General features: G+C 44.5%; 1 protein-coding gene across 5 annotated transcripts in view; it reads right to left on the bottom strand.

Annotated features, from left to right (window-relative positions):
- Positions 1-26,474, bottom strand: part of mypn (myopalladin) — a 441,574-nt gene that overhangs the window by 250,934 nt on the left and 164,166 nt on the right. For all 5 annotated transcript variants that reach the window (XR_010966743.1, XR_010966742.1, XM_068002628.1 and 2 more), the window contains exons 9-10: positions 23,437-23,553; positions 20,261-20,588 (exon numbers count right to left, since the gene is read on the bottom strand). Coding sequence is in view for 3 of the 5 variants with exons in the window: in XM_068002628.1 (XP_067858729.1) it covers positions 20,261-20,588; positions 23,437-23,553 (445 nt within the window). In the remaining 2 variants the exon portion in view is untranslated. The remainder of the gene's footprint in view (positions 1-20,260; positions 20,589-23,436; positions 23,554-26,474) is intronic.

Here is a 26,474-nt window from a genome sequence, read left to right as displayed (position 1 = left end):
AGTGGTTGTAGATGGATTTGGATCTGTTTGGAGATTGGTCACCAGTGGTGTCCCGCGGGGATCAGTGTTAGGACGGTTACTGCTTACTATTTTTATTAATGATCTAGAAGTAGGTATCGGTGGAATGATCTGCAAGTTTGCAGCTGACACATTTTAACAAAAGTGAGAGCACATGGAATTGGAGACAACCTATTGACATGGATAGAGAATTGGTGAGGAGGTAGGAGACAGAGAGTAGAAGATAATGGGTATGTACTCCAAGAAACTATTTCCTGTGGTGGGGGAGTCCAGAACAAGGGGGCATAACCTTAAAATTAGAGCTAGGCCATCGGGGGTGTCAGGAAACACTTCTTCACACAAAGGGTAGTGGAAATCTGGAACTCTCTCCCCCTCAAAAAGCTGCTGACGCTGGGGGTCAATTGAAAATATCAAAACTGAGATTGATAGATTTTCATTAGGCAAGGGTATTAAGGGTTATGGAAGCAAGGCAGGTCGATGGAGTTAAGATACTGATCAGCCATGATCACAATTCCCTCTAAGCTGCGTGCGTGCGCGGCCGGCAGCAGTCTGTTATTTGCTGCGCATTTCATCATTCTGTCCGCGCGCCAAACCTGGGCCAGGAGCAGGAGGTGTCATCATCAGTCACATCTGGGTGAATATAAATAAATGATCTTGTTGCGTCTGGTCTAATTCACAAAACTATGCCATCCCGTCTAATAACACTGTTCTAATTCATCGCACTATGCAATCCCATCTAATGAGAGCTCGAATTAACGACACTATGCAGTACCTTCTAATGGCAGTGCTCTGCTTAACCACACTGTGCAATGCTTTCTATTGACACTATCCTAATTAACCAGATCTTCATATCTGGCGGAGCGGATTCACTGGAGTTTGGAATTGGCGCAGGTCCGGGCTGTGCTTGTGTTGTGGCTCCGCAGCGGCTCTGGGACCGGCTGCCCGTGCTTGGATCCGGCACTGTGCGCACCCCAAAACATGCAGAATCAGTTCGAAGTGGGTGTTTGGGGGTCGGGGATGGGCGTCCCAGGTATCGGGTGTTTCGGGGGCCGGTGTCCCGGGTATTGGGTGTGTCGAGGGTCGGGCCTCTTTACCCCTGCGGTGGAGGTTGTTACAGTATCTGAGCAAAAGGCACCTGGGGAGTGAGGTGAACTTAAAGGGCACTGGCTGGGCTGAGTTGGGTTGGGGGCACTGGCTGGGCTGAGTTGGGTTGGGGGCACTGGCTGGGCTGAGTTGGGTTGGGGGCACTGGCTGGGCTGAGTTGGGTTGGGGGCACTGGCTGGGCTGAGTTGGGTTGGGGGCACTGGCTGGGCTGAGTTGGGTTGGGAGCACTAGCTGGGTTGAGTTGGGTTGGGGGCACTGGCTGGGCTGAGTTTGGTTGGGGGCACTGGCTGGGCTGAGTTGGGTTGGGGGCACTGGCTGGGCTGAGTTGGGTTGGGGGCACTGGCTGGGCTGAGTTGGGTTGGGGGCACTGGCTGGGCTGAGTTGGGTTGGGGGCACTGGCTGGGCTGAGTTGGGTTGGGGGCACTGGCTGGGCTGAGTTGGGTTGGGGGCACTGGCTGGGCTGAGTTGGGTTGGGGGCACTGGCTGGGCTGAGTTGGGTTGGGGGCACTGGCTGGGCTGAGTTGGGTTGGGGACACTGGCTGGGCTGAGTTGGGTTAAGGCCTCCATGTAAGGGCACGGAGCAGTTTGGTCGTGTACAGTGTGTACAGAGTTCATGATCAAACTGCTCCCTGCCTTACATTGAGGCAGCCAAAACTAATGGGACCTGCAAGATGTACAATTGTTTTGCAATAATTTTTAAAACCCTGCTGAGGATTTAATAGAGGGTCGGGGGAGGGGGGGAGAGAGCTTTAATTAAACTGTTCCCTATCCCCAAATTCACACTGACTGATTTGACAGCTGTTTCGTATTTCTGACTCAATTTAAAAATTCTGATTGCACACGATTTACTTCTGTTTGAATCAGAGTCATTAAGCTGATTCAACAAAAAGCTGATTGGAATCGTTCCCATCAGATAATTTTTAATACAATATAACGAGACTGGTCTGCCCAATCTGAGTGCAACTTAAGAAACCCATTTCATAAATTATATAAATTTATCAACCAATATTAAAATAAACCTCCTACATCAATAATTATTACTCATTTCCAGGAAAGGTAATTTATGAATTCAAACATGAAAACCCACCAGTGGATCAGCTGAAAATAACTGAACGGGATTATCCACTCTCGTCCCTCCCACCCATTTCCTTATCATTAAACTGACGCTTTCACATCTCCATCTGTTAATAGTTTTGAGGTGGGACTGCCCATAAATGAGAGGATTTGTAGCCACATGCAGTTTATTGGTGGTGAGTTTAACCCTCCAATGAGACAAGCAGCAACTGGTGCTTCTATTTTGTCGGTATGTTGGAGGTGTGTGGGAGTGTCTGCAGCAAGTTTTTGGAGGGTTCTGCCTTGGGGCTTCTGTTGGAAGTTTGGGCTGGTGCCAGTAATCACACTTTTGTCTAAAATCAAAGTAATGTTTAAAACTTATGTTTGCAACTTGCTTTCACTTCCTCCCTTTTGCCACAAATACATCTCATATCTCTGTTTATATATTGGTTCTTGAGATGTGGGTAACACCAGCAAGGCAGCATTTATTGCCCACTGCTTGTTCCCCTGAGGGCATTAAAAGTCAAATGAAGGCTAGGGCAGATGAGGGTCCTGGACACTCTTCCCTCTAAGCTGCGTGTGTGTGGCCGCGCAGCAGTCTGTTGTGTGTCGCGCACTTAATCATTCAGTCCGAAAAATGAAATCAGGTCACGGTTTGAAAGACAATCACCTCGATATGTTTATGTGGATCAAATCTCATCCATCAAGTGGCAGAGAAGTAAACCTGGACAAAATATATAAACACTGGAAGAGAGCGAGTGACAGAAGAGAAAAATATCCGAACCAGAGACAGTCACCCTCTTCTCCACCATCGGGCCCGTCACCTACAGACTCTGGGTCTCAATCAGGATTTCCCTTTCCTCTGGTGACAGTGTTTACTTCTGAAATTTCTAGAACCAGTTTTGTTTAATTAAAAATCATCGACAGCTCGCCTTGTTACAATTATCCATTATTTTGTACATTTGTTCTGTTTGTTATTTACCCTGAATAATGTTTCCTAAAAAGATCTTCTATTTAAAGTTGTGATTTTTTTTTTACGGTGGCACACACGGCCTTTATATCAGTGCACAAATCCTAATTCATTCCGCACATGGCCGAAAAAAATTAAAGGAAATATTGGCCATGCTCTAATGGAACAGGCTCGATGGGTTGAATGGCCTACTCCTATTCCTATCCTCCGATGTTCCTAAGATATGTTTGGACTATAGACGATGTTCGACTACTTCAGGTGGATGGAGATGTGGGATTGGGGTCGTGACTAGCAAATGATGTTTAACTTAGAAAAGTGTGGTGTTATGCATGTAGGCAGGGCGAATGCTGAACAGCCATGCATAGAGTTATGTAGAATTACATCGAATGTACAGCACAGAAACAGGCCATTCGGCCCAACTGGTCTATGCCAATGTTTATGCTCCACACGAGCCTCCTCCCACCCCTCTTCATCTAATCCTATCAATATATCCTTCTATTCCTTTCTCCCTCATGTGTTTATCTAGCTTCCCCTTAAATGCATCTGTGCTTTTCGACTCAACTACTCCTTGTGGTAGCGAGTTCCACATTCTCACCACTCTCTGGGTAAAGAAGTTTCCCCTGAATTACCTATTGGATTTATTAGTGATTATTTTATACTTATGGCCCCTAGTTTTGGTCTCCCCCACAAGTGGAAACATCTTCTCTACATCTACCCGATCAAACCCTTTCAGCATCTTACAGATCTCTAGCAGGTCACCCCTCAATCTTCTCATTTCTAGAGAAAAGAGCCCCAGCCTGTTCAATCCTTCCTGATAGGTTTCACCTCTCAGTTTTGGAATCATCCTTGTAAATCTTATTGCACCTTCTCCAGGTCCTCTTTATTCTTTTTATACAGTACTCCAAGTGTGGTATAACCAAGGGTGAACCCCAGAGCTTTGTTTGCTTTTTTTATGGCCTTATTACTTGTGCCATTACTTTTAGTGATTTGTGTATCTGTACCCCTAGGTCCCTTTGTTTCTCTATCCCATTTAGATTCCGAGGCCCCGATATTTACGGGGAGGCGGGGAGGGAGAGGTGGTGCATGTCAGCAGCCAGGAAACCCGGAAATACCGGGAAGGTGGAGGTCCTACCAAATTTAATGGCAGGACCTCATTAGAATTTTTAAATTCCATTTCCCACCCAGCAGCCGGCCAGATAGAGAGGCTGGCCACTGCTGGGCTGGAAAGCCTGCTCTAGAAGGCAGCAGCCGGGGACTGCTGGGAGTGCTCCCCGGCATTCAGGAAGATCGGAGGTCAGTGGGAGAGGGGTGCTTGGAGCACAGCAGTGGGAAGGGAGGGAGGGAACGATCGCAGGTGGGAGATATCCCGGGAGTAGACATCGCTGGGGGAGAGACATTCCGGGAGAGACAACGCTAGGGGGAGACAGCACAGGGAGGAGAGATCATGGGGAGAAGACATCGCTGGGGAGAGGGTCGACCGATCGCGGGGAGGGTTGGAAGATCGCGAGGGGGGTTAGAAGATCACGGCAGGTTTGCTTGGGGGTGCGGGGGGAAGCACTTCTGCTCCTCCTGGCCCACAAGCAGTGCTGGAAAAGTACTTACCTCTTACTCAGCTGCCCCCCAACTCGCTGCGGTTAAACCAGAAGTAGGCGCGTTCGTGGCGGGTTGGGATTGGATTTCCCATTTTTATATTTCACCCTCCCCACCCCTCTCCCGCTCATCGTGGGGGGAGCGGGGGTTTAAAATTGCTCCCACCGCCCAATTTGGTGTCAGCCTCAAATTCCAATTCACGAGTCCAAACTGTTTATGTAAATGTTAAACAACAGTGGCCCCAGCACCGATCCCTGTGGAACATCACTTCCCACCTTTTGCCAGTCTGAGTAGCTACTCTTAACCCCTTACTCTCTGTTTTCTATTTTGTAGCCAGCTTGCTGTACATTCTGATACCTGTCCTCTGACTCCACGTGCTCTGACCTTAGCCATGAGTCTACTAACCTTTTGAAAATCCAAATATATTACATCTACTACATCAACCTTTCTGTTACTTCTTCAAATAATTCAATAAGGTTGGTCAAGCATGACTTTCCCTTCTGAAATCCATGCTGACCATTCTTTATTATATTTTCGTTCTCTAGATGTTTTGCTATTACATCTTTGAGTAAAGATTTCATTATCTTTCCTGCCACTGATGCTATGCTAACTGGTCTATAGTTCTAGCATAAAAGGCACAGACACAGAGCAGACCTGAAGGAGCATAAAAGGCAAGGAGCAAGCACGGACCTGAGGGATCAATAAAAGGGGCGGAGAGAGAGAGGACCCGAAGGATTAATAAAAGGGGCAGAGAGAGAAAGAGAGAGGGAGAGAGAGAGAGAGAGAGGAGCTGAATTATGAATAAAAGGGGTGGAGAGAGAGAGAGAGGGGGAGAGAGAGAGGAGCTGAATGATGAATAAAAGGGGGAGAGAGAGAGAGAGGGGGAGAGAGAGAGAGAGGAGCTGAATGATGAATAAAAGGGGGAGAGAGAGAGAGAGAGGGGGAGAGAGAGAGAGAGGAGCTGAATGATGAATAAAAGGGGGAGAGAGAGAGAGAGAGGGGGAGAGAGAGAGAGGAGCTGAATGATGAATAAAAGGGGGAGAGGGAGAGAGGGAGAGAGAGAGAGAGGAGCTGAATGATGAATAAAAGGGGTGGAGAGAGAGAAAGGGGGAGAGAGAGAGGAGCTGAATGATGAATAAAAGGGGCAGAGAGAGAGAGAGGAGCTGAATGATGAATAAAAGGGGTGGAGAGAGAGAGAGAGAGAGAGGAGCTGAATGATGAATAAAAGGGGTGGAGAGAGAGAGAGAGAGAGAAGGAGAGAGAGAGGAGCTGAATGATGAATAAAAGGGGTGGAGAGAGAGAGAGGGAGAGAGAGAGGAGCTGAATGATGAATAAAAGGGGTGGAGAGAGAGAGAGAGAGGGGGAGAGAGAGGGGGGAAAGAGAGAGAGAGAGGGGGGGAAAAAGAGAGAGAGAGAGAGGGGGAGGGGGAGAGAGAGAGAGAGAGAGAGGTGGAGGGAGAGAGAGAGGGAGGGAGAGAGAGAGGGAGAGAGAGAGAGGGGGTGGGAGAAAGAGAGAGAGAGAGAGAGGGAGAGAGAGGAGCTGAATGATGAATAAAAGGGGCAGAGAGGGAGAGAGAGAGAGAGGGGAGGGAGAGAGAGGGGGAGGGAGAGAGAGAGAGAAAGGGGGAGGAAGAGAGGGAGAGGGAGAGAGAGAGAGAGAAAGGGGGAGGGAGAGAGGGAGAGGGAGAGAGAGAGAGAGGGGGAGGGAGAGAGAGAGAGAGAAAGGGGGAGGGAGAGAGGGAGAGGGAGAGAGAGAGAGAGAGGGGGAGGGAGAGAGAGAGAGAAAGGGTGAGGGAGAGAGGGAGAGAGAGAGAGAAAGGGGGAGGGAGAGAGGGAGAGAGCGGCAGTGAAATCAAAAATAAAAAGATCAAGGAGTGACGTCACAGGGCAGCAGGTAGGTGATTGGTTGGTGAGTATTACAGTTTTTTTCTGCTCTCTAAGTTAGGGCAGTCGGTTAAACTAAGAGCTGGGAAACTTTAACTTGCTATTACTTTATTAAATTAATACTTAAACTAGATAAACTAATTAGTTAATAAAACTATATATATTCGAGTGATTATTGTGTTGCCTGCCCGGTGCCAGGGTTAAGGACATCTCCTCACGTCTGGAGAAGAACTTGGAGCATGAGGGGGAGGATCCAGTTGTCGTGGTCCATGTAGGAACCAATGACATTGGTAGAACTAAGGATGGGGTTCTGCTGAGGGAGTTTGAGGAGCTCGGGTCCAAATTAAAAAATAGAACCTCAAAGGTAATAATCTCTGGATTACCACCTGAGCCAGGTGCAAATTGGCACAGGGACAAACAGATCAGAGAGTTAAATGCGTGGCTCAAAGAGTGGTGTGGGAGACAGGGGTTTCATTCATGGGGCACTGGCACCAGTACTGGGAAAGAGGGAGCTGGTCTGTAGGGACGGGCTCCACTTAAACCGGGCTGGGACCAGCGTCCCGGTGAATCGAATAACTAGGGAGGTAGATAGGGCTTTAAACTAAAAAAGAGAGGGAGGGTTCAGGTGAGGGTAAATTTAGAAATCTAATGAGAAAAATCAAAGCCTTAGAGCAGCGCAGTGATTTGGGTAAAGATAAGCAGAGTGTGACAGGAAGGGACTGAGAGTTTAACGATAATAGTGCATCAGCGAATAAGGTCAAATCATGGAAAAATGGTAAAAAGTTAAAATGAATGGCCCTTTATCTGAATGCACAAAGCATTCGTAACAGGATAGATGAATTAATGGTAAAAATAGAGATAAATGTGGATAATCTAATAGCCATCACAGAGACGTGGTTGCAAGGTAACCAAAGTTGGGAACTAAATGTTCCAGGATACTTGACGTTTCAAAAATACAGGCAAAATGGAAAAGGAGGGGGCGTAGCCCTGATAATGAAGGATGACATACGGACAGTAGAGAGGAAGGATCAGGAAGTAGAATCAGTATGGGTGGAGATAAGAAATAACAAGGGTCAAAAAACACTGGTGGGAGTAGATTATAGGCCCCCTAACAGTAGCTATACTGTTGGGCAGAGTATTAATCAAGAAATAATAGGAGCTTGTAACAAAGGTAATGCAATAATCGTAGGGGGCTTTAATCTTCATATGGACTGAACAAATCAAATTGGAAGAAGGTAATTTGGAGGACGAGTTCATGGAATGTATTCGCGGCAGTTTCCTAGAACAATATGTCATGGAACCATCCAGAGAACAGGTTATTTTAGATCTTGTCTTGTGTAATGAGGCAGGGTTAATTAGTAATCTCATAGTAATTGATCCTCTGTGGAAGAGTGATCATAATATGATAGAATTTCACATTGAGTTCGAGAGCGACATGCTTAAATCAGAAACTAGAGTCTTAAACTTAAATAAAGCCAATGGCATAGATATATGGGACAAATAGGGAAATTAGATTAAAGATATGATCGTAGATAAGCAATGGCAAACATTTAAAGAAATATTTCATAATTCTAAACAAACACACGAACATTGAGTAATAAAAACTCCACAGGAAAAGTGATCCAATCATGGCTAACTGAAGAAGTTAAGGATAGTATTAGATTAAAAGAAGAGGCTTATAATGTTGCCAAGAAGAGTAATAAGCCTGAGGATTGGGAGAGTTTTAGAAACCAGCAAAGGACAACCAAAAAATTGATTAAGAGGAAGAAAATAGAATATGAAAGTAAACTAGCAAGAAATATAAAAATGGATTGTAACAGCTTCTACAAGTATGTAAAAAGGAAGAAAGTAGCAAAAGTAAATGTTGGTCCCTTAGAGGCTGAGACAGGAGAAATTATAATGGAGAATGAAGAAATGGCAGAGACGTTAAGCAAATATTTTATATCTGTCTTCAAAGTAGAAGACACAAAAAACATACCAAAAATAATGGGGAACCAAGAGTTTAATGAGAGTGAGGAACTTATAATAATTAATATTCGTAAAGAAAAAGTATTGGAACAGGTAATGGGACTAAAAGTCGGTAAATCCCCTGGACCTGATGGCCTGCATCCTAGGCTTCTAAAAGAGGTGGCTGCAGAGATAGTGGATGCATTGGTTTTGATCTTCCAGAATTCCCTAGATTCTAGAATGGTCCCAGTGAATTGGAAGGTAGCAAATGTTACACCGCTTTTCAAGAAAGGAGGGAGAGAGAAAACAGGGAACTACAGGCCAGTTAGCCTGACATCAGTCGTTGGGAAAATGCTGGAATCTATTATTAAGGAAGTAGTAACAGAGCACTTAGAAAATCATAATATGATCAGGCAGAGTCAATATGGTTTAATGAAAGGGAAATCGTGTTTGACAAATCTATTAAGAGTTTTTTGAGGATGTAACTAGCAGGGTAGATAAAGGGGAACCAGTGGATGTAGTATATTTGGATTTTCAAAAAGTATTCAATGAGTTGCCACACAAAAGGTTGTTACACAAGATAAGGGCTCATGGGGTAGCATGGACAGAGGATTGGTTAATGGACAGGAAACAGAGAGTAGGAATAAACGGGTCATTTTCAGGTTGCAGGCTGTAACTAGTGGATGCCGCAAGGATCAGTGCTTGGGCCTCAGCTATTTACAATCTATATCAGTTACTTAGATGAAGGGACCGAATGTAATGTATCCAAGTTTGCTGACGATACAAAGCTAGGTGGGAAAGTAAGCTATGAGGAGGTCACAAAGAGTCTGCAAAGGGATATAGACAGGTTAAGTGAGTGGGTGAGAAGGTGGCAGATGGAGTATATAGTGGGGAAATGTGAGGTTATTCACTTTGGTAGGAAGAATAGAAAAACAAAATATTTTTTAAATGATGAGAAACTATTAAATGTTGGTGCTCAAAAAGATTTGGGTGTCCTTGTACACAAAGCACAGAAAGTTTACATGCAGGTACAGCAAGCAATTAGGAATGCAAACGGTATGCTGGCCTTTATTGCAAAGGGGTTGGAGTACAAGAGTAAGGAAGTCTTGCTGCAATTGTACAGGGCTTTGGTGAGACTCCACCTGGAGTACTGTGTACAGTTTTGATCTACTTACCTAAGGAAGGGTATACTTGCCCTAAAGGCAGTGCAACGAAGGTTCACTGGATTGATTCCTGGAATGAGAGGGCTGTCCTATTAGGAGAGATTGAGTATAATGGACCTATACTCTCTGGAGTTTAGAAGAATAAGAAGTGATCTCATTGAAACATATAAGATTCTGAGGGGACTTGACAGGATAGATGCTGAGAGGCTGTTTCCACTGGCTGGAGATTCTAGAACTAGGGAGCATAGTCTCTGGATAAGGGGTCGGCCATTTAGGACTGAGATGAGGAGGAATTTCTTCACTCAGAGGGTCGTGAATATTTGGAATTCTCTATCCCAGAGTACTGTGGATGCTCAGTCATTGAGTATATTCAAGGCTGAGATAGATAGATTTTTGGACTCTAAGGGAATCAAGGTATATGGGGATCGGGCGGGAAAGTGGAATTGAGGTTGAAGGTCAGCTATGATCTGATTGAATGACGGAGCAGACTTGAGGAGCCACGTGACCTACTCCTGCTCCTATTTCTTATGTTCCTATATTCTCTCTCTCTTTTTAAATACAGAACACTCATTAGTTGTCTGCCAGTCCTCTGGCACTATTCTCTTTTCTAATGAATTTTTATATATATGTAATAGTGTCTCTACATTCTCTTCCCCAACTTCTTTAAATATTCACGGATGCAATCCAGGTGTTTTATCCTCTCTGAGTTTGAATAGTTTATCAAATATTCCCCCTTTCCATCTTATATGTTGTTATATCTTTTTTGATTTCTTCCAATGTCATGTCCACCCTGTTCGTCTCCCTGGTAAATACTGAGGCAAAATAACTGTTTAATATTTCTGCCATTTCACTGTCATTACCTGAATTTATCTTGTGCATCCCTTAATGGTCCTACAGCCTCTACACTCACCCTTCAGGGAAAAGTACTTAAGCCGGTGAAGAAGAAAGAGATTTAGGCGTTCTAGTGCATAGATCTCTAAAGGTGCATGACCAATACTGTGAAGCAATAACTGGAGCGATTAGGTTGCTAGGGTGTATTTATGGGACAATTAAGACAAAGCATACCATTTTGTCCTTGTACAAGCCCTTGGTTAGACCTCAGTTGGAATACTGTGTCCAGTTTTGGTCTCCTCACACAGTAGGTGATATTGAGGCTTTGGAAAGGGTGCAGAGGAGGGCCAAAAGTTTAATTCCCAGTTTAAAGCATCTTAATTATCAAGCTCAAAGAGCTAAGACTCTACACTTTAGAGAAGCGGAGACATAGGGGTGATTTGATCGAGGTTTATAAGATGATGAAGGGAACAGATTGCGTTTATGTAGACAAATTGTTTCAACTAAATAGGTTAGGGAGGACCAGGGGTCACACTCTGAAGTTACGTAAGGCCAGAACTAGGTTGGATGTTAGAAGGATCTTCTTTTCTCAGAGAATAGTGGACAAGTTAGTCTTGCGATGAATGCAGATCCACTGAATTCCTTCAAGTGAGAACTGGACCTGTTTCTGGCTGGGGGGGGAGATCACCTCTTACAAAAGGTAGATAATGTGTAACATTAATCAGGGCCAGAGTGATCTCCTGGACTAGATTTGATCACCTAAGGTTGGGGGGGGGGCGGAGAGGAATTTTCCAGATTTTTTTCCCCAAATTGGCCTGGATTTTTATCTGTATTTTTGCCTCTTCCAGGAGAGTGCACGGCTTTTGGGTGGGGTGGGGAGTATGTATATATTGTGATGCACAAGACATTGCCATTGTGTGGGACAGACTAGATGGACCAGTGAATCTTTTTCTGTCCGTCATTGTTCGAATATGTTTTTATGACCTACATTGGCTGTCCATCCGCCATCACATTAAATTTTAAATCCTTGTCCTCAAAATTCAATCTCTCCATAGCCCCGTTCCACTCTATCTCTGCAATCTCCTCCAGCCCTATATTTTCCCCTGAACACTATGTTCCTCTAATTCCAGCCTTTTGTGTAGGAAAGAAAGAACTTGCATTTACATAGCGCCTTACATGACCTCAGGACATCCCAAAGTGCTTCACAGCTAATTAAGTACTTCTGTGATGGGCAGTCACTGTTATAGGGAAACGTGGCAGCCAATGGCCAATTAAACTGTTTTAGTATTGTTGGTTGAAGGATAAATATTCGCCAGGACACCAGGGAGAACGCCTCTGCTCTTCTTCGAATAGTGCCTTGGGATCGTTAACATCCACCTGAGAGGGTAGACTGGACCTCGGTTTAACATCACGTTATTAAGGCAGCACCTCTGACAGAGCAGCGCTCCCTCAGTACTGCACTGGAGTGACAGCCTGGATTATGTGCTCAGGTCTCTGGAGTGGGATTTGAACCCCTGGCCGTCTGACTCAGACATGAGTGCACTATCACTGAGCCACAGTATAGCCTTCCCTTTATCCCACCATTGCCGACGTAGCCTTCAGTTGCCCAACTCCTACTCTGGAATTCCCTTCCTGAACCTCTCCGCCTTGTACCCACTTGAAAAGTCTCCTCAAAACTCATCTCTTTGACCAAGCTGTTGGTCACCCCCTCTAACATCTCCCTTTCTGGCTCTTGATCGATTTCCTTGTGCCTATCTGTGAAGCCCTTCGGGGCATTTTTATGTTAAAAGAACTAGAAAAATGCAAGTTGCTATTTTTAAAAAGGGAATTGGGTAAATATTTGTAAAGGAAGAATAGAAACGGATACAGGGAAATTAGATTAGGGTAGATAGCTGCAGTAAAACGAGCTGCACTCGTCTGCACTGGTACTGGCAATGGGCTGAATGGCCTCGGTCTGTGCTATCATTTCTATGACATAACATTAAATTGACTGTTATTTCAAAGGATTGCATACTCTCAATCTCTGTTCTGGAGGTTTGAGGAAATGGGAGTCACAACATGTCAAAGAATTCACTGCTTAAGCCCCTGGAGCCTTCCAGACCCCGTTAAGAAAAGACTGTTAAACTATTCTTACTGATGACAGAGGTATTTCTGTATTTATGAATTGGATACGTTGTACAGAATGATCTACGGATATTATCATTTCACCTCACAGTCTTGACTTCCTTACTCACCATGTGCCCTGTAAAATTTTATAAAGGAAAATATGTTCCTTTATAGCATGAAAAACTGGATCCTTGCATCAGGCAAAACGTTTCAGCTGTGTTATTATTTGTGAAAAATCGCTCCCAGGGTAGGTATAATTACAGATATAAATATGAAACCATATGGTACCGTTTTATTTTTTAAAACAATTAGCACAGTTGTTTTCACTGAACTTCTGAATATTTTCATTCAACCTGAAAAGTTTTTTTCAAAGTTTCGAAGATTATTTTCTTATGCTTAAACTAGGCCAGAAAAATAAAGCTTAAAAAAAGCTAATTCACCAACATGTAATAGAATCTTTATCCCTTTACAGGGAACTGCTCTGGATGAGAGTGCAAGTTGCTGGGTCAGCCTGTGGGTTAAAGAGAGATACTTGCATTTATATAGCACCTTTCACGGCCTCAGGACATCCCAAAGCACTTTACAGCCAATTAAGTACTTTTTGAAGTGTAGACACTGTTGTAATGTCGCAAACGTGGCAGCCAATTTGTGCACAGCAAGGTCCCACAGCAATGTGATAATGACCAGATAATTTGTTGCAGCCCTATCACAACCTCACAGCTCCCATCTAGCGAGGCTCAATATTCCAATTATAGCGATATATATCCTACTCATTGCACACCAGACAGTGCAGCTGGATTTTAAAAATAAAGCTATTTATAATTATTTATAATATATTCATAATTATAAATTTATAATTCTATGATTTATTGGTAGGACTATATATTCCATTTTTATTTCTGTGTTCCATTACAATACATTACAATTCTAGCACTATATATAACATTCCTAGCACTAAATATTATAATTCAAGCACTATATATTACAATTCTAGCACTATATATTACATTCCTAGCAATATATATTACAATTCTAGTACTATATATTACATTCCTAGCAATACATATTACATTCCTAGCACTATGTAATACAATTCTAGCACCATATATTGCATTCCTAGCATTATATATTACAATTCTAGCACTATATATTACATTCCTAGCACTATATATTACAATTCTAGCACTATATATTACATTCCTAGCACTATATATTACAATTCTAGCACTATATATTACAATTCTAGCACCATTTTTACATTCCTAGCACTATATATTACAATTCTAGCACCATACATTATAATTCTAGCACTATATATTACAATTCTAGCACTACATATTACATTCCTAGTACTATTTATTACAATTCTAGCACTACATATTACAATTCTAGTGCTACATATTACATTCCTAGCACTACATGTTACATTCCTAGCACTATATATTACATTCCTAGCACTATATATTACAACTCTAGCACTATATATTACAATTCTAGCACCATATATTACAATGGTGTACAAAATTATGAGGGGCCTGGATAGAGTAGACAGGAAGTACCTGTTTCCCCTAGCGGAGAGTTCAAGAACTAGAGGACATAGATTTAAGCTGATTGGTGGAAGGATTAGAGGGGACATGAGGAAAAACTTTTTTACCCAGAGGGTGGTGGGTATATGGAATTCACTGCCCGAATTGGTGGTAGAGGCAGGGACCCTCAACTCTTTTAAAAAGTACCTGGACCTGCACCTAAAGTGCTGTAAGCTGCAGGGCTACGGACTGGGTGCTGGAAGGTAGGATTAGAATGGGCACCTGGTTGCTCTTCGAGCCGGTGCTTTTTTGTTCCTAATTGGCCCCACCCTTCCTTTGACTACCCTTTTACTATTTGTATGTATATAAAAGACTTTTGGGTTCCCTTTTATGTTAGCTGCTAATCTAGTCTCACACTATTTTCCGCCTCATATTCCTTTTTTAGATCTCCTCTGTACTTTCTGCATTCAGCCTGATTCTCTACTATATTATGAACCTTACATTTCTCATAACCCTCCTTTTCCTGTTTTATTTTAATCTCTGTATCTTTAGTCATCCAGGGAGCTCTAGCTTTGGATGCCCTTCCTTTCCCCCTCATGGGAATGTGTCTACTCTGTACCCGAACCATCTCCATCTTGAAGGCCTCCCATTGTTCAATTACTGTTTTGCCTGCCAATTTTTGTTTCCAATCCTGTAGGGCAAGATCCCCTTATAACTCACTGAAATGACACCTCCTCTAGTTATGTATTTTTATGTTTGATTGTTCCTTGTCCTTTTCCATAACTATTCCAAACCTGATGATATTATGATCACTATTCCCCAAATTCTCTCCCACTGAAACATGCTCCACCTGCCCCACTACATTCCCCAGAACTATATCCAGCACTGCTTCCTTCCTGGTTGGATTGGAAACACACTGTTCCAGGAAGTTCTCTTGTATATAGTTCAGGAATTCCTCCCTCTCTTTGCCCTTTACACTGTTACTATCCCAGTCTATATTAGGATAATTGAAGTCCCCCATTATCACTACTCTATAATCCTTGCATCTTTCTGTAATTTGCCTGCAAATTTGCTCCTCTATCTCCTTCCCATTATTTGGTGGCCTGTAGTTTACACCCAGTAGTGTAATAGCTCCTCTATTGTTCCTAAATTCCAACCAAATAGATTCTGTCTTTGATCCCTCAACTACATCATCCCTTTCCAGTGCTACAATAGTTTCTTTGATCAATACTGCTGCCCCCTCCTTTCTTTCCTTCCCTATCTTTCCTGAATATCTTGTAGCCAGAAATATTAATTACCCAATCCTCCCCTTCTTTGAGCCAGGTCTCTGTTATTGCCACTATATCATAGTCCCATGTGGTGACTTGAGCCTGCAGCTCACCAACCTTATTTACCACTCTACATGCATTTAGATACATGCACTCCAATCTCATCTTAGACTGCCTCACATTTGCCCCCCGGTCTGATCCCTCCTATTTCTGAACAGTTCTTTACTCTAGTGCTATTTATCTCTCAGTTCTCTGTGCACCTTGTTTCTCCTCTCTAATGTTTTATCCTGGTGCCCATCTCCCTGCCAAATTAGTTTAAACCCTCCCCCACAGCACTAGTTAACCTCCCCGCGAGGACATTGGTCCCAGCTTTGTTGAGGTGCAATCTATCCGGCTTGTACAGGTCCCTCCTGCCCCAGAACTAGTCCCAATGCCCCAGGAATCTGAAGCCCTCCCTCCTGCACCATTTCTCCAGCCACACATTAACCTGTCTTATTCTACTAAGCATACAGGATCCTGGGCTTTATAAATAGAGGCATAGAGTACAAAAGTTATGTTGAACCTTTATAAAACACTGGTTCAGCCACAGCTGGAGTATTGTGTCCAATTCTGGTGTATTGGTGGTGGAGAGGATATGGAGTTGGAAACTCAGCTCAGTGTCAAATAGGACACTGAGGTTCCAAACAGTTTGGTTCAGCCAGAGAGAGTGGCTGGGGAGGGGAATGGAGTCGGTGGCTCGGGAATAGAGTTTGTGATGGTGACTGATGACGATAGCTACATTCTTACTTAAAAGCTGTTCATCTCCAACATCTTTCAGTTCTGATGAAGAGTCATCGACCTGAAACTTTAACTCTGTTTTTCTTTCCACAGATAATGCCTGACCTGCTGAGTGTTTCCAGCACTTTCTGTTTCTATTTCAGATTTCCTAGTGTTTAGCTGGAGGAAAATGCAACTCATCCAAGACTGAACGTTGGAGGGAGTGGAGGATGAGGCAGTGGGGGATGGGGCAGTTGAGGTTGCTGCTTGTAAGGGGGTCGTGACAAATGCCTTGATGGGCCCTTTGGAGAATGCCAAGAGAGGCACAGAGGGTAGCTGTGAACTTATGCAAGGGAAATTCAAGCCTGGGACAGTGGTAGGAAAATGGGAAGTCAGTGATGTGTTGGGGTAGGGTTTGATTGGGGACAAAGTTCCCAAGAGGGAAAAATGAAAGGTAGTATGACTGGTGACACAAAGGGGAGGAGACAGGAGAGAAGGGCCCAAGATGGGCCAAGAGAAAAAGAAAGGAAGGCCAGGCAATGGGCTCAGGTCCAAAGCAGCAGGTGAATGGACACAGAGGGAATTTAGGTAACTTAGACATGGCAGGAAGTAGAAGAGACATGTCCTGGCCATAAACAGAGGACAGGGAGACAACAATGAGAAAGAGTTCAAAGTTAAAGTTTGAGGTCTTGTGCTGGAATGAAATCAATTTGTAGACAGTGTGGAGTCAGCTTGGAGTGTTCAAGAACCAGTGCCCAGGTTCAGAGACAGTTGTGGAGAAAGAGTGGATCTGGGAGCCATTCAAGGAAAGAGTATAGGTGAGCACACTGCTGGAGGTTGTCCAGTGGAATCAGAGGGCCGCAGAGGAGTGGAAAGTTGACCATGAGTCAGCAGAAGTTGATCCAGAGGTCCAGCGGAGGTATGTCACGGCCTCAGTTGTTAGCAGTGTGCACCAACCGTTCCAGTGTACCAGCAGAGGAGTGAGAAGTAGTGCGAGTTAAACCCAAGGACCGAGAGCAGTGAAGTCCACAGAGCCAAAGGAAGGTGAAAGGTAAACCCACAGGATCAATTCAGACAAGGGAGCTGGTCTGAGGAACAGCTGTAAGGAGGTGAGGAACACACAAAATCGAGAGCAGCAGCAGGAGCTTGAGGAGCCCGTCCTTTTAGCTCAGCAAAAGTTGATGAAGGAGGTCTGAAAGGCGAGTGAAGCAGAGCAAAGTCACCAGCCATGGGAAGCATGGGGCAAAGCAGAGATCATTCAACAACATGGGAGCAGAATCCAGAGCAGGGTGGGAACCAGCAGGACATGGCGCAGGCAGAGCCAACGCAGCCCTGAAACTTGTCTGAGGGTCTGTCTGCCTCGTCAATCACCTCCTAAGACATGTGTGTTTGGGTGAGGGCAGGTGACAATGCTGCCTCAGGTGTAAACATATGGCCTTCTTGTCCTGTGATCCTCCTCTTTCTCCACCAAAACAAGAAAATAGGGAACCATGCTCAACAAGATGCCCACCTTCAGAATGATGGTTGTGACAACTTAAATTGCGACTGACAAGCCACAGATGAAAAATAGGGGTCTGCAACTCAATCCAAAAAATCCAAAACTTAGACCACAATCGAAAGCAGCAGCAAATGCCAGAATAAAATAACGCAAAAAAGCCAAATGAACAATGAGTACTGCAACAAAACAAATTTTCACCCTTTTTAAGATTGCAATATTCAAAATGGCTGAATGTGCCTCCAAATGCAGCACCCGTTTTAAATCGGCACACAACCACTTTAGCACATTCCGGGTGTTGAACATGAGAAATTGAACTAGTCGGTCACTAATATATTTTTCAAAGCCTTCAAAAGGAGACCACATGAAAAGTGCAATCACTCTCAGCAATGGAAAGGCAGCCTGGCTGCTGAATGACAAAGTCTGTGAATCAGATAAACAACAATCCTAAAGAACACTCACCCAACTCTGCGATTCTCACTCACTCAATCAGCCAGCAAAACCCTACACTCCAACCTGCATAATCAGCCCTCAAGTCCACAGCAATGATAACTTTCATACTCTTTGTTGTTTTTCATGCAAAATGAATGTATTATTCAAACCAAACCACAAAGGAAATGCTCTTTACTCAAGACAATGGGTGTTATTCAGCAATCCTACACCCACTGGGAGCTGGACCCGGCGAGACAGGAGCAAAGGTCAGAGAATTGGGTTACAGTGCCGTGCTGTGCTCTCCGATTCGTGCTGCCATCCAGCGAGGCGCAACACCAGGAACGCAGGGTTGCTGAATTAAGCCCTACACACCCAGAGTTAAAATCAGGGCCCTAGGATTTTCAAGTGGAGAAAATGAAGTTGGTGGTATCACAGAGTTCAACTTAACAGAGAGTGGTAATTACTCAAAAATTAAATGAAGGCTGTTCATTTATATCTGACTACAATGACGAACTAATACAATTTCCAAGGTAATAAAACTGAACCCAGACCATTTTCAGTGTTTCAATAATCCTTTCTGTATTGCTGAACATGATGAAGACACCGGCAGTTGCAAAGGGGGGAATGCACGGTGATGCCTCTCAGCATGTTAGGGGACAACAATGTGCAAACTGACAAAACAATCTCCCCTAATCTTGACAGCAGAGACACTCGATGCACAATTCAGATGCACTAGATGCTTTAGAAGTTTATTCTTGGAATAGTCATGGAGGCCGAAATTCCGATCAGCCTGTTCCACCAGTAGAAGTGAGGGGACCAAACCATGAACCCTCTGATCCCCAAACCTGTAGCATAGTATGGGCAGGTCTCCCAGAACTCGCAAGGACGCATCGAAGGGCAGAGTCCCAGCGCCTCTGGACTGCACGCCAAACCTCAGCTGCAGGTGGACGATCTGCCAGCTCTCCGCCCTGGCCACGCACAATAATTATTGGACCCTTCACCTCATTAATGTGTCAATGCAAAACTGACTTTTGGAAAGGTTAATGCACTGCCGTATATTTGCTTTCTGTGAATTACAGCACAGAAGGAGGCCATTCAGCCCATTGTGCCTATGCTGGTGTCAGCTCTTCAACTGAAGCTATCTATTCTAATCTCATTGCCTCGCCCTTTCCCCATATCCTTTTTATGATATGGGTCTCACCTGGGGGTCCGGAACTGGATCATGGTAAATTGTTCTTAAATTTTGTCTAAATGCAGTCCTCTTACAAAGGGGAAAGATGGGGGCACTTTAACCTTTTTTCTGGGGAAGTAGGGGGGGCGGGGGGTTGTGGACCTGCTCCTCCCCTAACTGGCAGTGGGTGGCAAATTTTCCAGCCACTGACAGAATCCAGATGAGGTGCGCCCGCTGAGGGCATTCGGATACAGTGACCTCTCCCTGAATGCCGCATGTTACAACAGGGACAGCAGCAGAGGTCACCGGTGAGTGCGATCCTGGTGGTCATTCGCCCATGGGTCTTCAGGTCCAAATTCTACAACCAGGGGTGGTGAGAATGTGGAATTCTTTGCTACCAGCTGTTGTAGTTGCAGAGTCTACACATTCTTTTAAAAGGGAATTAGACAGCTACTTGAAAAAGAGGAATGTTAACAGGTGTGGGGAACAAGCAGGAGAGTCAGAGTGGACGAACTGGCTCAAGTGGAGAAATACCCTGGTGCCAACTGATGGGCTGAATGGTCTATTTCTGTGCTGAAACATGCGTTGTATCTATAAATCTGAGTTTTATAAGTGGAACAAGACGTTCCGCATTCCAAGCCTCCTCAGCTGCCAGCATGAATTCTGCCATGAGATTTATAACCTTAAAATATGCATCCCAATGTTTCTGTATTGTGTGTTACAAACCCAAGTGACCTCTTTTAATGGCAGAAAAATGTTAAACATTCAAAATTGAAGCAATAGCTAGTTAGTAGAACTGTTAGTGGCAACGTTCCAAACGATAGTATTGAAGGTACTAATACATCAATCAGGGTGCTGTCTGCACCCAAATGCACACAGTGTTTTTAACTCCAGTCAAAACATCATACTAATCCTGCAGGTCTGCATTCGTTAATAAAGTACTCACAGTTTTGGTTTGGCAAATACTGGTGGGGGCTCTTTCGTGGGTGAAATTAGCCCTGATGCCCAGGTATTCTGTCCATTTGTTGTGTCATGTCCCTCCTCAAACGAAGGCTCACTTCCTGTATCATCTTCGGGCAATTTGAAGTGCACACGTAGCCCAGCTTTAGGCTTGTGATCATGGTGGTTCACAAGAACGCTCTCCAGTTTGGGTTTTAGGTAGGCAGTGGGCCGTGACAGGGTTACATCCGGCTGGACTGGCACATTAACCTCAGTGGCCTCAACTGTCATAGAGCTTGAAGCATTCAGATTAACAGCATTATTATCTTCAGTTCCTGTGAAAAGGTCATCAAATCGAATTGAGGAATTGCAGTCAGTTTTCTGCATAAGAAATATTAATGCAGTAGTTTTTCTACGGTGTAGGATCAATTTTTAGAAATTGTGCTCCTGGTCTTGAGCCTCACCCATCACCGGAAATTACGGGCATGCTCCCCACTTTTTCCCACTGATGCACGGAAAATCATAAGGAGCATGCCAGCAATATACGCTCCTGCAGGCAGGGTCACCACCAAGAATGGGATGCTGTAAAATCTGCCCTTCGCTATAGAATTAAGCAACATAAGGAAGAATTAAATTTTAAAGAAAATAATAGAAATAGTGTTAAAGAAAGAACTAGCACCTTATCATATCCCAAAGCACCCCACGTCTAACATATTACTTTTGTAATGCAGTGACTCTTGTTATGTAGGCAAACACAGCAAGGTCCCACAAACAACAAATGAATGAATGGCTAGCTAATCTGTTTTTGATGTCGTTGGTTGAGGGGTGAATGTTGGCCCGGGCACTGGGAGAACTCCCTATTCTTCTTCAGATAATGCAATGGGATATTTTAAGTTCACTGGAATAGGCAAACAAAGCTATGGCTTGGCATCTCATCCAAAACCGTCCCTCAGAATCACACTGATTGCGTCAAGCTAAATCGTGTGCACAAATTGCTGGACTGACGGTGAAACCCCAACCTTCTAACTCGGAGACAAGTACTAACAACTGAGTCAAACTGACACTTGTCAGGAAAACATCCTGCAACTTCTGCACAGATATTTCGATGCGAATACTAAAGTAAGAATATTAAAATTGCATCCAGCAGTAATCTAATCTCATATGTCAGAGTGCTTTCTGTGGCTGTTTCTTAATCCCATGCATCCATTGCACAATCCGTCTTCTGCTTCATCCCGCAAGGGGACCGCTGCCTAATCCAATGGGACTGCTGCCTAATCCCACGGGACTGCTGCCTAATCCCACGGGACTGCTGCCTAATCCAATGGGACTGCTGCCTAATCCTGTGGGACCGCTGCCTAATCCTGTGGGACCGCTGCCTAATCCCACGGGACTGCTGCCTAATCCCACGGGACTGCTGCCTAATCCCACGGGACTGCTGCCTAATCCAATGGGACTGCTGCCTAATCCTGTGGGACCGCTGCCTAATCCCACGGGACTGCTGCCTAATCCCACGGGACTGCTGCCTAATCCCACGGGACTGCTGCCTAATCCAATGGGACTGCTGCCTAATCCTATGGGACTGCTGCCTAATCCCACGGGACCGCTGCCTAATCCTATGGGACCGCTGCCTAATCCCACGGGACCGCTGCCTAATCCCACGGGACCGCTGCCTAATCCCACGGGACTGCTGCCTAATCCTATGGGACTGCTGCCTAATCCCACGGGACTGCTGCCTAATCCCACGGGACTGCTGCCTAATCCTATGGGACCGCTGCCTAATCCTGTGGGACCGCTGTCTAATCCCACAGGACTGCTGCCTAATCCCACGGGACTGCTGCCTAATCCCATGGGACCGCTGCCTAATCCCACAGGACCGCTGCCTAATCCCACGGGACTGCTGCCTAATCCTATGGGACTGCTGCCTAATCCCACGGGACTGCTGCCTAATCCCACGGGACTGCTGCCTAATCCCACGGGACTGCTGCCTAATCCTATGGGACTGCTGCCTAATCCTATGGGACTGCTGCCTAATCCCACGGGACCGCTGCCTAATCTCACGGGACTGCTGCCTAATCCCACGGGACTGCTGCCTAATCCTGTGGGACTGCTGCCTAATCCTGTGGGACCGCTGCCTAATCCCACGGGACTGCTGTCTAATCCTATGGGACTGCTGTCTAATCCTATGGGACTGCTGCCTAATCCAATGGGACTGCTGCCTAATCCTATGGGACTGCTGTCTAATCCTATGGGACTGCTGCCTAATTCTATGGGACTGCTGTCTAATCCTATGGGACTGCTGTCTAATCCCACGGAACTGCTGCCTAATCCTATGAGACTGCTGCCTAATCCCACGGGACTGCTGTCTAATCCCACGGGACTGCTGCCTAATCCCACGGGACTGCTGCCTAATCCTATGGGACTGCTGCCTAATCCAATGGGACTGCTGCCTAATCCTATGGGACTGCTGCCTAATCCTATGGGACTGCTGCCTAATCCTATGGGACTGCTGCCTAATCCTATGGGACTGCTGCCTAATCCCACGGGACTGCTGCCTAATCCAATGGGACTGCTGCCTAATCCTATGGGACTGCTGCCTAATCCCACGGGACTGCTGTCTAATCCTATGGGACTGCTGTCTAATCCCACGGGACTGCTGCCTAATCCTATGGGACTGCTGCCTCATCCCACGGGACTGCTGCCTAATCCCACGGGACTGCTGCCTAATCCTATGGGACTGCTGCCTAATCCCACGGGACTGCTGCCTAATCCTATGGGACTGCTGCCTAATCCTATGGGACTGCTGCCTAATCCCACGGGACTGCTGCCTAATCCTATGGGACTGCTGCCTAATCCCACGGGACTGCTGCCTAATCCTATGGGACTGCTGTCTAATCCTATGGGACTGCTGCCTAATCCCACGGGACCGCTGCCTAATCCTATGGGACTGCTGCCTAATCCCACGGGACTGCTGTCTAATCCCACGGGACTGCTGTCTAATCCTATGAGACTGCTTGCTTCTCCCACGGGACTGCTGTCTAATCCCACGGGACTGCCTACTAATCCTGTACAGATTTTTAAAATATACTCTTCTTCTAGAGAAAATTAGTATCTTATTAGTGCTCAATTTGTAAAACAAAACCAATAGCGTGATAATGGAATGTTAAAAGAAGCGTAAAGACCTACCGCGGACAGTGAGGAGAGCAGTGCTCGACATGGTGCCATACTTGTTGCTGGCTGTACAAGTAAACGTCCCAGAGTCTTCAGGGAAAGCCTCGGCAATTACCAGGGTGCAGATCTCCTCTAAAAAGATTCAAATATATTACTGATACTTTACAACCAATCCTCTAGCATGTATTCATATGACAACATGTCACAGTGAATCCCACCAGCCAGGATTTTCTGTACTGTAGAAATGTGTGGCCTTTTCCCAGTAATTACATTAGAATTAACTGCGCCTATTTTTACACAGTGAAATGTGAACACCTAAATAGGCCATGGTCAGTGCCGCATTTCATTTCTGTTCAAGTCCAGTCACATTTTTAAATAACTAACCTTGCGGACTCCTATATCTGATGCAGGTAGTGGATAAATCAGGGTATTTTCTAAATGGTGAGAAACTAGGAACTGTAGAGAAGCAAAGGGATTCAGGAGTCCAAGTACACAAATTATTTAATGCTCGTAGATAGGTACAAAAAGCAATCAAAAAGGCTAATGGAATGTTGGCCTTTATCTCAAGGGGGCTGAAATCAAAGGGGAGAAAGTTATTCTTCAGTTGTATACAGCCTTGGTCAGACCGCATCTGGAGCACTGCGTTCAGTTCTGGGCACCGCATCTCAGGAACGATGTACTAACCTTGGAGGGGATTCAGTGCACAGTCACCAGAATGATACCAGGTCTTAAAGGGTTAAATTATGAGGACAGGTTACATAAACTTGACTTGTATTCCCTTGAGTACAGAAGATTGAGGGGTGTTCGAAGTGTTTGAAATATTAAAAGGATTTGATAGGGTAGATACGGAGAAACTATTTCCTTTGGTGGGGAATCAAGAATGAGGGGACATAATCTTAAAATTAGAGCTAGGCCGTTAGGAGGGAAATCAGGAAGTCTTTTCACACAAAGAATAGCGGAAATCTGAAATTCTCTCCTCCAAAGGGCTGTGGATGCTGGGGCAATTGAAGCTTTTAAGACTGAGATCGATAGATTTTTGTTAGGTAAGGGTATCGAGGGATATGGATCTAAGGCAGGTAAATGGAATTGAGGTACAGATTAGCCATGAGGCAGAGCAATCTCTAGGGGCTGAATTGCCTACCCCTGTTCCAATGTTCCTATCTGCACAGATATTTCATCTTCCTTAAGGGATATGTGTACTTGTTGATTGTACATAGATAAATGAGCATCTTAATCACACATCTCATTTATTGCCATTTGCTTGGTGACAGATATTACAAAAAAGCATCTTAGGTTCTTCATATTTATCAATTAAAATAACATAGTCAGGTAACGAGCATTTGATACAAACAATTAAATCTTATTCGGATTTAGTACTGACAATCTAGGTAACACCCTGAAGGGCCGTTAGGGGATGTGATCATTCAGTTATTCACCAAACTATAAATGTCCTTTCCAGTCATTTTAGAAGCTGTTAAGACAGTCATAGGTCATTTTATAAATGCTGTGATCTGCAAGGACAGTACGTAATGTACAGGGAGAAGATGTGACTGATTTGCAGCAAATCATCATCACATTTGCCAAGAAGGTCACAATTTTTTGCCCCTGGAGTTTCCTGTAAAGTCCCCATCTGAAGGTAGATTGCATCTGTACCCCCTTCATAGGAGACACTTCTACTAAAATTAGAGGCATGTAACTGGCAAATGAATTTCAATATAGATAAGTGTGAGGTGAAGATGCATTTTGGTAGGAAGAATAAGGAGGCTTGGATAATAAGAATCTAAAAGGGATACAGGAGCAGAGGGATCGGGAGGTACAGATACACAAATCACTAATAAGGCCATAAAAAAGTAAACCAAGCACTGGGGTTCATTTCTAGAGGGATAGAATTGAAAAACAGAGAAGTTATGTTAAACTTGTATAGAATCTTGGTTAGATCACACTTAAGAGTACCGTGCACAGTTCTGGTCTCCATATTAAAAAGAGGATATAGAGGCATTGAAGAAGGTGCAAAAAAGATTCACAAGGCTGATACCAGAACTGAGAGGATATACTTATCAGGAAAGGTTGAACAGGCTGGGGCTCTTTTCTCTAGAAATGAGAAGGCTGAGGGATGACCTGATAGAGGTCTTTAAAATTATGAAGGGGTTTGATAGGGTAGATGTAATGAAGATGTTTCCGCTTATGGGAGAGACCAAAATTAGGGGTCACAAATATAAGATAGTCACCAATAAATTCAATAGGGAATTCAGGAGAAACTTCTTTACCCAAAGAGTGGTAAGAATGTGGAACTCGCTACCACAAGAATTAGTTGAGGCGAATAGCATAGATGTATTTAAGGGGAAGCTAGATAAGCTCATGAGGGAGAAAGGAATAGAAGGATATGCTGATAGGGTTAGATAAAGAGGGGTGGGAGGAAGCTCATGTGGAGCATAAACGGCAGCATAGACCAGTTGGGCTGAATGGCCTGTTTCTGTGCTGTAGACTCCATGTAATTCTACATAAATTCTAGCCCCCGCCAATCCCTTGGTTCAGTGGTTAAATGCCCTTCATCCTGAGACACAGGTTAGGAAAGTTCCAAAATTGATTCCTGATCTGTTGAGTAGTGGATGTCAGCTACAATTGGCCTCACAGTCCCAGGTCAAGGCAAGCAAACGTTGGTGAGGACTTCTGTTCCTGATCACTGTCTAGCAGGCTCTGGACCATAGATGAGTAAAGTGTGATGGCTCTCATTGACATGCACTGTCCAGCTCTACAATGTAAGGAAAAGGTGCTTGAGAGGCTGCTACCGCTTTGGGAACAGTAGCCCAGTGTACATCCTTGGCTTTAACAGAGAAGGAAAGGAAATTCAGAATGACAAAAGAGTCACAAATTCTTTTTTCAGATTCAAAACTATTTTGAAAAAAAAAAGTAAGTTTTCAATCGTTTAGCCAATTCTCACTATTCAAAATGCTAACCTGTTTGTTGTTCAACTATCTACTAGAGTTCAGCTAATGTAAATGTTGTATTCTAAAGTCTAAGATATTCTATTTGTGTTTTTGTTTTGCTCTGTA

Source organism: Heptranchias perlo, chromosome 21 (genome assembly GCF_035084215.1).
Source record: "Heptranchias perlo isolate sHepPer1 chromosome 21, sHepPer1.hap1, whole genome shotgun sequence".
Lineage (NCBI taxonomy): Eukaryota > Metazoa > Chordata > Chondrichthyes > Hexanchiformes > Hexanchidae > Heptranchias > Heptranchias perlo.
This window is presented reverse-complemented; position numbering and strand designations above follow the sequence as displayed.